Below are 13885 nucleotides of genomic sequence, written 5' to 3'. Positions count from 1 at the left end.
GGGCAACAGACACCTCCTTGCACACAGGAAAGAGGCTGACACTTCCAAAAGTGATGTCCGTCACATTTGATCTGTCAGTGACCTTTTAAAGTGTCAGTATTACCTTTTAAAGTGGCAATATAAAATAAAAATAAACTAGCATCTAATGATGACCAAAACCCCAGCCTTATCCCTGGAGCCTGTTACAAAGCAAAGAGGTTCACATGCATGCGTACATAATTACGTCTTAAGAGTGAAGGTAGGCGTTGAGATAATGTTTGTGTAAAACTATTGCATTTGCATTGCTATTGCATTGATATAAAAAAAATGGTGTTCAACAATCAATAATTAATCCAATTTTCTTGTTAGCGTGATCTTTTATGCAAATTCCAATCCTTAATTGTACACCTCAGTAAATGGAATACATTCTTTAAAAAATTGTTCAGCTGTTGTCTTTTCCCCCCACTTTCTAATTTACAGAAACAATGTATTCTTTAGAAGGAACTCAAAATTTTCTGCATCTGTACACTGCAATATCAATGCAATTAAGTAGAGAAGCATTTCTCTGAAACATTTCTTAGAATGTTTCACAATGCGGTGTACTGTGTGAGCACCGACCACACGGTCATCAAACCTCTCGTTTGGTCGATGGGTTAGGAGCGCAACCTTATGACAGCAGAACCCTTAAATGTCATCCTCTGTACTGCGGGGCAGAGTCAGCAACAGATTGTTCACAAGGGTACGCTGTACAGTAATATCAGCACCAAACCCCCAACGACCCCTAGACACCTGCAATTCCCCTTCTTCAGTCAGTTTAACGCTGCCTGCAGAGTACCGCATCTATGCAGCTGACTCACTGATGTGTGTGTGTGTGGTGGAAATGAAGTTAAAAGGGTTGTTTGTATAAACAGGATTCCCGTTGTGAGCTGAATGCGAACAATTCATTCATTGCACCATAAATATTGATGTTTTCTTATTTCAGAACACATTTTTGATTTGTCAAATAAAACATCTGAAAAACAATGTGGGAATTAAAAGTTTGCAACTGAGCCCACAAGACTGACAACACATTTGTAATAATTTGAGATCTTTTAACAGATTTTTGCGGATTTATTCAGATATTCTCAAAGTTTAACCACCCCACGTGCTCGAAATTTAAACCAGCCAAATTCATGCAACATTATTGATAAGATATGTTACTTTATTTTGTAAATGAATGATGATTATTGATGAGACAAACAGTAAGTGTGCGTTGACATGTACAGGATGCAGACAACAATATGCCTCTGTTTGATCGGCAATTTAAAGCCATACAGTATGATCGTAATGAAACAATCATTTGCTGGATGAGATAGAGCCCCGTGTGGTCCTAATGTCATTTTCAGAGCGTTTCAGAGCGGAGATTTAAGGATGGGGGTATAAATGAGATGGTCGTGCCACCCTTTCTTAAAGAAGAACTTATGCTATATCGTTTAATTTATTTTACTTTGCAGAATTCCTTTGATCTCGCTTTCCGGACGCTAGAAATGTTGTGTTGAATACAGTGGTTAGTTTCATATCACCTTGAATGAATCAAAGAGGCAGTATATCAAGAAGGGCAAGTCAGCGATGCTGTGTGAAGAATGCAGCACTTCTGAGGAACCTTTACCACTATGACTGTTTTCCTCACACGAGCGAGGCTGTAGAGAAAAGCTGCGGCCGAGGTGCTCACACACAGACGGTGAGAGAACTTCATGTCACTGACATGATGTCAGTGGAGAACATTTCTGGGTTAATGCGGTTAGGAAGAAGTGAGCCGTGGAGGAATGGACATGGCTGCAGTTCTCTGTAATTTGTAAATGTCGAGACAGGAAAAGGGGAGCCACGGTGTATTTGGGGATGAATCATACTGGGGGAGGTTCAAGTAAGGTTAAATGTACTGTTCTGGGTTTCACTGTCAATGATGTTACGATGCAACTGCAATAACACTACACAGTTAATAAAGGGAATTTAATCAATTGAATAAATTACTTGTTTGTCCTAGTATCAAGGCTGTGATGCTGAACGAATAAAAATCACTAGACTGGCGTGTTTTGTAAATATTGTCGGGGTCTTGACATATATAGGTTAGAAGGCAACCTCTAGGTTTAGACACGGTCATACAATATGAAAGTAGAATCAAAAGTAAAATTGACTTGAGCTGAGGCTTATAGTTTAGGTACTTTTGGAACAATAGTTTAGGTACTGAGAAAAATTGCATTCAATACAAAATAAATATATATGTAGTATACAAAAAATACAGTTACAAATAATTTATTTATATGACTTATTACTTCTGTATTTGTCATTTCATGGATTTCACATAGCAGGGGTTGAACACCCACGAGACTCTGCAGGAGTTCAAAGTTTCTATTTCCAAAGAAGTGCTTCCTTGTTACTATGGAAATATACTCTCCATGAGCAGTGTGAAACTGAATCAGAGGGGCTCCCCCAACCCAACCTAGCACCCCTCATACCACAAGGTGCCACCCTCTCCAATGCAATATGTACCACAGCCCTACAACAACTGTGATTCAACAAAGCACAAACAAGATTTTATGGGTCATTTTTCATTTTATTACACTATTAATTAGCTTGATCATACGTTTGTTTCTCAGATTGCTTGCACATAGTACAGTAATTACACAACAACTCGAGACAATTTGTCAAATTAGTAAAACGGTGAATGTCTTTCTAGAGCATGTCTTTGGTCAAGATCTGAATGAAACTGATCAGCTCTCTCAAAGATGCTACCAAAACCTTCCGATCAGCATAGTCACACCAATGGTCGTTTAAATCAGTTTTCTTTTAATATTTTTTGTTTCATTTGGTTGTAGTTGTGCTTGGTGCTACGGTAGGGATCAATTCGTACAGTATAGGTCGATTCCTTTTGACTGATCATTGAACTCATCACTGGATTCTGAGTTCTTATACAAGCTAGAATTCCTAAATTTTCATACAGTAAATAAGCAAGACCCTCTCTATCCAATCAATTATTACTTATAAAAAAAAATACATATAATTACATCCAAAACACAGCATTGTAAAAGGCAATAATGCAGCAATTAAAATCTCCATGATCATCGTTTACATTATCATTGGGAGAGAAGGGAAGGGAGGCCAACATAGACGTTTTCTTTTCCAAGAGAAGACATACAAATGTGAGGTGGGTAACTACAGTACACACTAGTCTAATTCTGCTAAATGCTGGTAGGACACCTTGAGAGGTTGGGGAAACATAGGCAAGCTTAATCTCGTCTATGACCTCGGTATCAATACAAGGTCAACAGATTTCAACTGTGAATATACCACGTTTTCATTTACTAACAGAGCTGTACAAATTATACAAGGACTCACTCTTTACCTATCGTGATGCAACCGCAATCTAGGATTCCTACAGTCAAAAGCAACACAGGAAATGGAAATATGAACTTCCCCTTTCTACTCAACGCAGTGTTCAGGATATAACGTGGTTATGGGTTTGAGTGGTGCGCTTCATCCCTTTCCTGATGTTATCACTACAGATTTTCTACAGCATGTAGACAGCAGAAGAAATCCAGCCATTGGTCTAAATAAATGATGAAGATTCCAGGATTCGTTAGTATTTATATATCTTTTTAAAAAGAGCTATTTCCAGGATTCTGAGAGAGAAGGGGGAGTTTTGGTTTGTGTCGTCGGTACAGCAGTGAGGAGAGGGACAATAAGGGAAGGCTCCTCTTGGCCGTACTGTATGACGTGAACAGTAGCCTCTCAGTTAGCTCAGCTGCTAGCATGGGGGTTGACTCAAACCCACCCATCTAAAAGAGGGCGATCCCTCCTGTCTGCAATGTAAATATACACAGTGAACAATATTGATCGTAGTCTGACTAATGTGATTACGGCGGTGAGATGCGATCTATCAGTGAAGAAGAGTTGAACTGAAAGCGTCATCATCAGAAGGTTAACATTCAACATTGTTGGGGCTAAGATGTCAGGCTGGCATGAACACAGACGAGTCATATGCCGGAGAAACGCAGAGGGTGTTCACATTTGAACTCCAACCGACACTGTACATGTCCCCGCTCAAAGGAAAACTACGACCAATTATCTGAACGTCACCATCAACACCTATTGGTTCCTGTTAACGCTCTGAAACAATGAAGTCAACTATGAACCCACGACAACACCTAAACTCAGCCTGCAGGATGGGAAGGAGAGCAGGACTAGGCAGCTACATGGACCTGATGAGGAGGGGGAACAGGCGAGAAGCTCGTCTACAACACATGGGTGGACTTCCTCAGGGTCCCACTAGGGCGGCAGATGCACTACCAAGAGTTAAGATGGAGCTTCAGCTTCTACCTAAAATACATTCAGTCAGAAGTTACTGTGTCGTTGACTTGTGCTGGTTTTTACAACAGTCCGTTTTCAATCAGCCATGTTAGGAAAATGTTCTCTCTCTCTGAACAGCACAAAGTTCTCTATTTTATATAACTCCATGACACCAATGCAAATTAATCTTAGAAATGTCGTTTTTTAAGTAAGGTTCTTTTTCTCCTAGACTTAGAGTATGTACACTGACTCCGTTGCGACATTTCCATCTTATCAAAAGCAAAACAGTAACACAAATACAGTAGCATCATACACCAAATTTGCATGCTTTCAATAAAGTAATGGACTTCTGATTACGTTGTTACAATTCTTTAGGTAGCAGTACAAGAACAAATTAAAATCTATCATTCACTTTACTCATTAAATTAAATCAATGGCACATTTGATACTCTGATCAAATGAGTAGCTTCCGTCTTTAAAGTAGGCTCATAGGGTCGATTGTGTACAATTCTTCAGATTGAAGGGGGATGGATTTGAGTTGAGAAAGCAGACCATCTCCACAAGGGTTTAGGACGGACAGATTTATGTTTTTGTTTGGGGTGTGAAGTAACTATGGTCAATCAAGCAAAAAATACATCACATGCTTACCAAGCCTCCACAACAGTCCTGACAGACATGTTAGTGATGATGATGATGATGGTGATGATTACTGGGTCTTAGTGATGGTAAGTCCACCATTGGCTTGTGGAGGTGTGGTTAGTGAGGGAGGTCATCTTTTCTACACAGGAAGTGTCCACAAAAACATGGATTGGACTGGTAGTTGCCGAAGCATGACTGAAAAGGTTCCTCATAAAGAGTTTTTACTTTAATGTCCTTATGTTAATCAGTTGCAATGACACTACAATTAGCTTAAATTAACTCATATTATACTGATCAAAACTTGTTTCAATCACAACACTGGCAAACAATGGGGCTGGCTCTGACAGATGACCACTTCTGGAAGAATAAGGGGGCCAAACTCAGACCAGTGGAAAGCTGTGGGTCTCTTGAATGAAGGTGGAAATACTGTGGCCAGAACACCTTTTAACCCTGAACCAAACAACTAGGGGGATGGGTGAGTTGGTAATGTGTCTTTGATACTGGGTCTCAACATGGAAATCTTCTCCTCCTAGAAGGATGCAGGGACATGGTTGGTCATATACAGTATGAAAGGGGCATATCTCCTGCTATCTTGTCAATTACTTTTAGGTTGTAATACATCTTAATTACGTCATTGGAGGAGTGAGTGGGACCGCCCCTAGAGGGAAACGAAGAATGTGATTGGACATGACCGGCAGGCCACACCCACCGCCTCAGTTCATTTGCTCGAAGAATTTGTAGGTGGGGTTTTCATAGCCGTGGTTCTGCATCTTGTTGAGCTGTCTCTCCTCGGGGGTCAGCATGGGGTCAACCTGCTGCAGACAGGCACAGGTCAAACCACGCTGCTAACTGAACCATCCTTCACATTTTCCTCTCAGAGTGGATTTTTTGTTGTTGTAAATAGTCCAAAAGTTGTATTGAATTTGTTTTACTCGACCGAGGCTGAATACAAAGACGTGTGTCCGTGGGCTGGCTCTCACCTCTACGATGCCATGGCTGATGGTCCCATACGGTCTCCTGCGCACCAGCAACAGGCTGATCACCATCACCATGGCGATCGCCACGGCCACCACCAGCAACCCCACCATGGCCCCGCGGTTGAAGGTCTCCAGGGCGTCAGGTTGCTAAGGAGGGAGCAAGGAAAACACAAAGAAGAGAGAGAGGAGGAGCAGAGGCAGTGTTAGACATAAAACGTTACTGGGGCACAGGCCCTTATTCATATCCCTTTTTTTTTTCTTTCAAGCTTGATTGGGAGACTGCGTGTATTTTTTCCGGGACTATCAATCTAAATGAATGCATTGACTAATAAAGTATTAAGGATTAATTGTTCAAACTCCCAAAAAAGATTTTTCTAGATTTTCCTGGGGCACAGCAGTTTTATACTGGGGCACGTGCCCCAGTAAAAAGGGTCTAACGACGCCCATGGAAAGGAGGAGGATGTGAACTTCGAAGAGAAAGACTTACGAACGGAGGAAAAAGAAAAAGAGGGCCGGTCTAGCAAGCTGTGTGATGCGTGGGAACATCCTTACCAACTCATCTCGCTCGATCCCCGGGGACTTGTAGACCACCTGCTTGAGCTCCACAGAGGTGTTTATCTAGAGAAAGGAGAAAGAGAGAGAGACAGAGAGAGAGATAGAGAGAGAGTGAGGAGAGAGAGAGAGAGAGAGAGAGAGAGAGAGTGAGGAGAGCAAGGGAGAGAGAAAGACAATTTAATAGGCCATTACAGAAGAGTGTCTTTGCCTCCAGCTGAGTGGAAATTGCAGCACACAAGGGAGCAAACACACCTCAATTCATCAGACCCTAAACATGCTCCAGAGTGGAGAGAATCCCTCACCTTCTCCTCGTATTCATCCGCAGGGCCTTTCTCGGACGTGCCGTAGTCGTACTCGTCCGCCGTGGAAGCTGGGAGCACAGACAGAAACGCCACATTAAGATACAGTGCGGAACACTCTGGAACATCTGAACTGTGAAGCATAGATATTTATGCCCCCGCCCCCAGGCTCTCATTCACCTTTCTTACTGCTGGGCTGAGGATCTGGGGACAAAAGACAAACAGGAGAGGTTTAACACGTCGGCCATCTTGTGTTCTAAGGGTAAACGTGTTCAATCGGTCTGTAATTAAATGGTTTTACTCAATGGATCTGTACGCGAGTGTGTGACTCCCTGTGAGTTGTGTGAGTGTGTTACTTCGTAAAAAAGCATGCGTCCGTTGAGTGGCTGTGTATTTTCGTGCAAGTATATTTCGAGGACGAAATGTTCAAACGGTTTTTCCGTGGTGGCAAACATCTCCAGTACCGATATGGGGTGGGTAGGGCCTGTTCTGGAAGTTTCTCTCCTCTTCCTCCTCATCGTCCTTCTCTTCCTGGCTCTCGGCCGGCAGGAGCTCCTCGGTGGTGCGCGTCTCGGAGAAGGAAGTGGTCATCAGCTCGCTGATGTCACCGCGTTCCGCCTTCACCAGCTCCTCTGCACGGACATGGAGGGAAGAAACGGGAAATGTAAAACGCAAAGAGGGACAGTTTCAAGTTTGTTTGCCATTTTGTGCCAAGTGCTAGGCAATGTAGGTAATGTACTAGGTACATTGACATTCTTGTTACTGCTTCTCTTAATGGTTTTGACTGCAACACTCATGGCACATAAATCACACAGCATCCACACAGGCTGAAACTAGATTTAGAAATTCAAGAGTGAAAAAAAGAAGCTGTTTTTCTTTTTTAACAATGTCAATGTTTGGCCCTGAAACCTAACAGCTCTGAGAGGAGAGACGAGCTTACGGATATCATCGTGCAGCTCCTCGGCTAACACTGGGATTTTGTAGAGAAGAGCCAAGCTCTGATTCATCCTCTCCTCAATGACATGGAGGTGGGTGTACACCTGGGAAGCAAAACATCACCCTGGTTTAGGCTTCTCCTCTGATTATCAGGCACAGCCTCACCAAGGCGGAATTGTACATGAAAAAACAAACATATAACTGAAGAGGCATTAAAGACATACACATCTGCCTCCCACTCCTCCACGGACACACGCGCACACACACACACTCACACGCACACACACGCACGCGCACACACGTATTTGCCTACACTAGTGAGGAACTACAGCAACAACCTTATGTCGTTTTGAAATCGTGTTAAGCCTAACACTAACGTTAATGTCATTTTAATCCTAATACTCTAAACACTAATAATAAAAATATTCTAAGCATAACGCCCCAAACACCCTCTAGCAATAACAATTGCAGTTGTCAGGACCAGACATATTTATTAATTACTTCAATTTTTCCTTTGTTTACTTGGGGAGACTTCTGGTTGTCACAAGAATAATAAAACCTGTAGACACACAAACACACCTGGAATTTCATCTGCTCAGCCTTCTGGGGGTCGACTGCCTCGATGTGCTGGTAGTGTCTGAGGGTGTGTCTGCGGTCCTTCTGCTCTGCTGCCATGTAGCGCTTCAGCGCCTGCAGCACCCGCTCAGGCTGCGTGGGGAGGAGGGGAGAGGAGCAGAGGAGAGAGGAGAGGAAGAGGAGAGGAGCAGGGGGGAGAGGAGGAGAGAAAGGCAGGGAGGAAGAGGAAGAAAGGGAGTCGGTCAACAATCCTTTCCGAACGAACATCCTAACAAAGCACGGCAAGCAGACGAGGTCCTAATCGTGTCGTACGATTGAACCCTCTCTCGCCATAACCCCCACAGAAGGGTCTCGCCCTCCAACATGCCCTTTGAGACCTCTGGCCTCGCCCCAAACCCTCATCGCCCTCACCTGGGGGGGCTCGCTCTGCACGGCTGTCAGGTAGCTCTCCAGGGCCAGCCGGCGGTTGTTGTTGAGGGTGGCCACCACCCGGGCCAGGTGGGTCTCCACCAGCCTCTGCCTGGCCTCGGTCACCTGCTCCTCCAGAGTCTGCAGCACTGTCTGGAAGTGCTGCCAGGAGAGAGGAGAGGACCATGGGTCAGGGCTCAGAAGAGACACCTCTTCAGCACAACCGTGGCCGCCGAGGGATCTATCGCTAGACTGGACTTTGGATGTCTGTGCTTCTCTTTGGGATCGATCAGACTTTGGATTATCTTTTGGGGCCGACTGTACTTTCTTTGAACCGTCTTTGGATTGTCTGGATATGTTTGGGACTGCTTCCTCTGGCGTTTACCTCGTTGAGGGCCTGGCGGTCAGACTTGGGCAGGTTCTTGGACTGGTTGTCTGCCTCCGCCCATTCCTTCATGATCTGGGAGAGAGAGGTGGTCAGCTTAGACACACACACACACACACACGGTACCCTGTACACATGGTACTCTGCACACACAGGAATCCATAGAGGCTGAGGTTGTAATTATCCGTCTCACTTCAGCAACCTCTGTGAAACGCTGTCTGATAACAGGAGCGTTGGCGGTGTCTGATCCTTGTCTCATTAAGACATCACTTTGCGATGCCAGAGCAATCTACCCCAATCTGCCCGCAGAGTGGGCGGCGGTGCGCCGGGATAGCTTCATCCGATTGGCTGCCTCCTCCAAATCTCATCACAAGCCAAACCCCATTCCGATTTCCCAGGTCTCCGCCCCTCCATTTACCCCGTTGATGCGTTTCATCCTCTGCTCCTCCAGGTCCATCTTGGCTCGCAGGAAGTTGGCGTGCTCGCTGTCGTCCCCCGGCATCTCAAAGTAAACGTCCACTCCGTCCGTGGGACGTGGTGTGGGCACTGGAGGGGGGGGGGGGACAGGGGAGGAGACGAGAGAGGGAGGCAGCGGAGGGCAATGGACAGAAAGAGAAGGGCGAGAGAGGGAGAGAGAGAAAAGAGAGAGAGAGAATGAAAAAAAAGAAAGAGAAACAGAGAGAGAGAGACAGCGAGAGAGAGAGCGCAAGACAGCGAGAGAGAGAGACAGAGAGAGAGAGAGCGCGAGACAGCGAGAGAGAGAGAGACAGCGAGAGAGAGAGAGACAGAGAGAGCGAGAGACAGCGAGAGAGAGAGAGAGAGACAGAGAGAGCGCGAGACAGCGAGAGAGAGAGAGACAGCGAGAGAGAGAGAGAGAGAGAGAGCGAAGGAGAAAAGGGAGAGAAAGCGCGAGGCAGAAACAGGAAGAGGTGGGTGTTTAGTCAGACAGAAAGAGATAACAATCATTACCCAGTCCGAGGCCGAGAGTGCCAGAGAGACATTGATCCACATAGTAGGAGAGCGGTCAGCAGTATTGAGTCGGAGTGCAGCAAATACATCAGCTATGGACAGGCCTATCTACGTCCTACATCAAGCCACAAAGACAGACGTGTGTGTATGTATGCGTGCATGCGTGTGTGTATGTGCTTGAGAAAGGTAGACCCATTAATGTACAGAGAGATAGAGTGTATGGAGGTGGAGGAGGAGATGCTAACTGGGCAGTGCACTTCATTCCCCAGTAAAAGAAGAGTAAGTGACAGCTGAGGGTTTAGTGGTGTTGTCAGCATTTACCCAGCCTTCTTACTGCACTGTTAACCACTGTACAGAATGAACCAAGAGCTGAGAAAGCTCTCTGTCGATGGCGAGCAGTGGAGGGGGACTGAGATGGAGGGCCCGGGGGGAAGGTGGGAGGGAGGGGGTACTCACAGCTGTCTCCCCTGGTCTGAGCTGGGGCCGGCGTGGGCTTGCGAGCCCCTTGGCCTCCCTTGTCGTAGTAGAACGAGTCCAGGTAGTCTGGGGCCTGGTAGGGACCCGTGTCGACCGAGTACTCGTACACCTCCGGCTCTTTGACCGCCGCCGCCGCCGCCGCCTTCACCTCCTCCTCCTCTTCCTCGTCCACCTCCTCTTCATCCTCCACCTCCTCTTCCTCCTCCTCCTCCTCTTCCACCTCTTCCTCCTCCTCTTCCTCCTCCACCACCTCGTCGTCCTCCTCCTCCATGTCGGCCTCGTCGACGTCCGTGTCCGGGGAGGGGCTCGGGGGGGTCACTTTGGTGCTGCACAGGGGGGGGGGGGGGTGGGGGGGGGAAGAGAAATCATCATCTTCATCTTCTTCATCATGACGCCTAACTCTGTGTGTTTACCTCCGTAGAGAGACAGCACAGGCGTGGAGTCTAAATAAATCACGCGTCTGCCACGTGAATCCAACGTAACGCAACGGCGCGCGAGCGCCTCGCTCTACGCGCTATCATTGTCCTCCACAGGATGTGGATGAAATCAGACTTGGATACGCTACCCAGCGCAGCGCGGGGACAAAACGAGACCACGGCTCCCTCAGAGGAACAGAACTGGGGATGTTATCTGCCTCTGGTTCTGTGAGATACGTACACTGTGTTGACTTTGCCCGTGGCCTGAGGGCTGAGAGTCTCCACTGCCTCAACCTCCATCCTGCCGCCTGCGCCCCTCCCCGGGCAGCACACGTACTCCACCCCCCGGAAACGGGTGCCGCACGGCAACAGCATCCCGTAGCTATGGAGCTCCAGACTGTCAGCGGTGCAGGCCTGAAATGGAGAGGAAGGGGGAGGAGGTGGAGAAGGACGGGGGGGGGGGGGCGGGGGAGAGATATGGTTTGTCAGGAAATTAAGAATCTAAAGATAACCGATTGTCCCAATCGTGTTCAAATGAAGTATCGTGAAGGAGAGAGAGGGAGAGGGAGTGAGACAGAGAACAGAACGAGAGAGACAGAAGAGAGATAAAGAGGAAACAGGAGGACATGGAAGCTTGGAGGCAGGACAGGCTAACAGCTGCCATGCTGTTCACAACAAAATCCAAACCAGTTTCACTTCACAGTGTCTCATTGCGGTGATCCCAAGCTCTGCATGGATCCATTAAAGCCACAGTCATACAATAACATAAATAGGAGGCCAATGTTGATGATGTGTTTGCTTATGTACTGCTATCAATCACTAGAGACACACTATGGAGGTGTGTTAATCCTTTGCTTCAACACTGACCCACTATTACCTTCCATCCTTCTCTCTTCGCTGTCAGAGCGTCAGTCAGTCATGAATGTAATCTGACAGCGCCATCTACAGACCTTCCCTAGCGCTCGAATTTGAATACCAAAAAAAGGAACAGCACCCTCTACTAGGTCATATTTCCCTTCGACAGCGGATCTTGTCTGCAGCTGTATCTGAAACACCACTCAATTTTGTGTCGAGTCTCAAATAAGGACGTTTGCCAACGGCCAGGAGCTCGCCGGTTAATTGAGAGTACCCTTGGCTGCAAGACCCTCCCTCCCTTCCTCTCCCCCCCCCCCCGACCCCGCATTTTCTGTCACACTTCACTTGCAAACTGTCCAATGAAGCACAATGAATACCCCCAAAAAGATGACTCTAAAGGAGGAGCCGCTCACCTCCTTGGCAACGTTGTGCCAGTAGACGTAGCTCTCGCAGGCGTCCATCTGCTCCTGGTGCAGGAAACGGCAGCGATCAGGCACCAGCAGGGCCTCGCTCACATACTCCCCCACTGGCGCCAGGAAGGGAGGGAGGGAGGGAGAGCGAGAGAGCGGGAGACAGGCAGGATCGCAGATAGGGATACCGTGAGGGACGGAAGAGAGGGGAGAGGGAGAGAGGAAAGGGGGGAGGGAGACACGGAGACAGGGCGGATTGTAGACGGGGGAGGGAAAGAGAAAGATAGACAGGAGGAAGGGAGGGAACAAGGGAGAGAGAGCAAGGGGTTGGTCGGTGGGAAGAACTGATTACAGAGTACATTACTGAGTACAGCGCGGCATCCTAGTGAATGGGCCCTGTTGGAGAGGCAGTCTTAACCCTGAGCTCCGTGCTAATGACAGAAAACTGCATGGTAATGAGCAGGCGTTCTTAGCGCTGACTGTGGCACTGTGGGGAGGTGAGGCCGGGAGGAGTGTGTCTGTGCTGCTGCAGCACTGCAAGCACACCAGCTGGGGCAGCAGCCCATATATCAAGGACACAGCAAAGTTAAAAAGGTGCTTCGTCGAGCATTCCCATCCAATATTCATCCCGCCGAATTGGCTTCCCATATCAAAAGACGGGCGAACACAGGCCGGTTTCGAATGACAAACTGACAGTTCCCAGCTATAGTGAAGGGGAGGATTTCTATAGGTTGGCGACAATAACGATGACTCTTCCTGTACCTAGGCAACGGTAGGGCAGCACGATGAAGGGGCGTGTCTTGCAGTGGTCCCAGCCCTTCTTGCACCAGGCTGGGATGGTGGCCGGGTTGGAGGACTCCTCCACGTGGGAAATCTGCAGGTCTGGGTACATCTGGACGCGAGCGCACACACACACACAAACAGAAGACAGACGGACGGATAGACACCGCGTGGGACAAAGACAGATAGAGAGACAGGGAGACAGGGAGAGAACACGAAACAAGAGGATGACAGGGTGGAAGAGGAGGGTGGAGATGAAAAGGGGGAACATCGAAAAAAGGAGAGGAAGGGATGGGGAAGAGGGAGATCACAGTCAGTTGGGATAGAGGGGTAACAAAGGACAGATTCATGCGACACATCTTTGAGGCCCGAGGTCAGACTGTAACGCGCAAGGCTCTCAGCCGGGCGCTATGACAGCCCTTTCCGCTCACATTCAATTCATGATGCTTCTCCTTTTTTTCAGTAATCCTAATTTTATTACCGACTACTTTCAATTAAAAGAATGCGCCGATGAGTAACCGGCATCCTAGAATGAGGTGTAATAGGTCAGGACACATATCTGGCACGGCTGTAAAAGCTCGCTCCACAAACGTTCGAAGGGGAAAAAAAAGGAGGGCTTTTGTGAGAAAGCAATCACAGATGCATAATGCGCCGTCTTAATCACATTACGGCCGCTCGAGCAGTGTGACTGTGCTCTTTCGGGAGGGATACCGCATTCTGCCTCCGGGTGGCGCACATTCCCACCCGACCACCTTCGTCTGAGTGTCCCGAAGGCCCTCGTGACATTCTATGCGAGCTACTGTATGTGTGCCGTGTATTCCTTTCGCAGATGCTTTTAACCAAAGTGACGCACAGGGCGGGATTGGAACCCGCGACCTCTTGATCTTAGCCCATATAT

At 47.4% G+C, this 13885-nt stretch overlaps 1 protein-coding gene across 2 annotated transcripts in view; it reads right to left on the bottom strand.

Moving 5' to 3' along the window:
- Positions 1-2551: 2551 nt before the first annotated feature.
- Positions 2552-13885, bottom strand: part of aplp1 (amyloid beta (A4) precursor-like protein 1) — a 31518-nt gene continuing 20184 nt past the window's right edge. The window contains exons 3-17 of one of the 2 annotated variants that reach the window (XM_047027803.1): positions 12970-13099; positions 12211-12323; positions 11184-11356; positions 10506-10852; positions 9499-9626; positions 9081-9155; positions 8699-8857; positions 8291-8419; positions 7716-7815; positions 7240-7407; positions 6956-6979; positions 6779-6846; positions 6474-6539; positions 5925-6068; positions 2552-5759 (exon numbers count right to left, since the gene is read on the bottom strand). In XM_047027803.1, the coding sequence (XP_046883759.1) occupies positions 5658-5759; positions 5925-6068; positions 6474-6539; positions 6779-6846; positions 6956-6979; positions 7240-7407; positions 7716-7815; positions 8291-8419; positions 8699-8857; positions 9081-9155; positions 9499-9626; positions 10506-10852; positions 11184-11356; positions 12211-12323; positions 12970-13099 (1926 nt within the window). In that variant the 3' untranslated portion in view covers positions 2552-5657. The remainder of the gene's footprint in view (positions 5760-5924; positions 6069-6473; positions 6540-6778; positions 6847-6955; positions 6980-7239; positions 7408-7715; positions 7816-8290; positions 8420-8698; positions 8858-9080; positions 9156-9498; positions 9627-10505; positions 10853-11183; positions 11357-12210; positions 12324-12969; positions 13100-13885) is intronic. The other variant, XM_047027809.1, reaches the window with a different exon arrangement.

The sequence above is a fragment of the Hypomesus transpacificus genome, chromosome 2 (genome assembly GCF_021917145.1).
Source record: "Hypomesus transpacificus isolate Combined female chromosome 2, fHypTra1, whole genome shotgun sequence".
Taxonomy (NCBI): Eukaryota; Metazoa; Chordata; class Actinopteri; order Osmeriformes; family Osmeridae; genus Hypomesus; species Hypomesus transpacificus.
The sequence above is the reverse complement of the archived record's forward strand: the minus strand, read 5'-3'. Positions and strand labels throughout refer to the sequence as shown.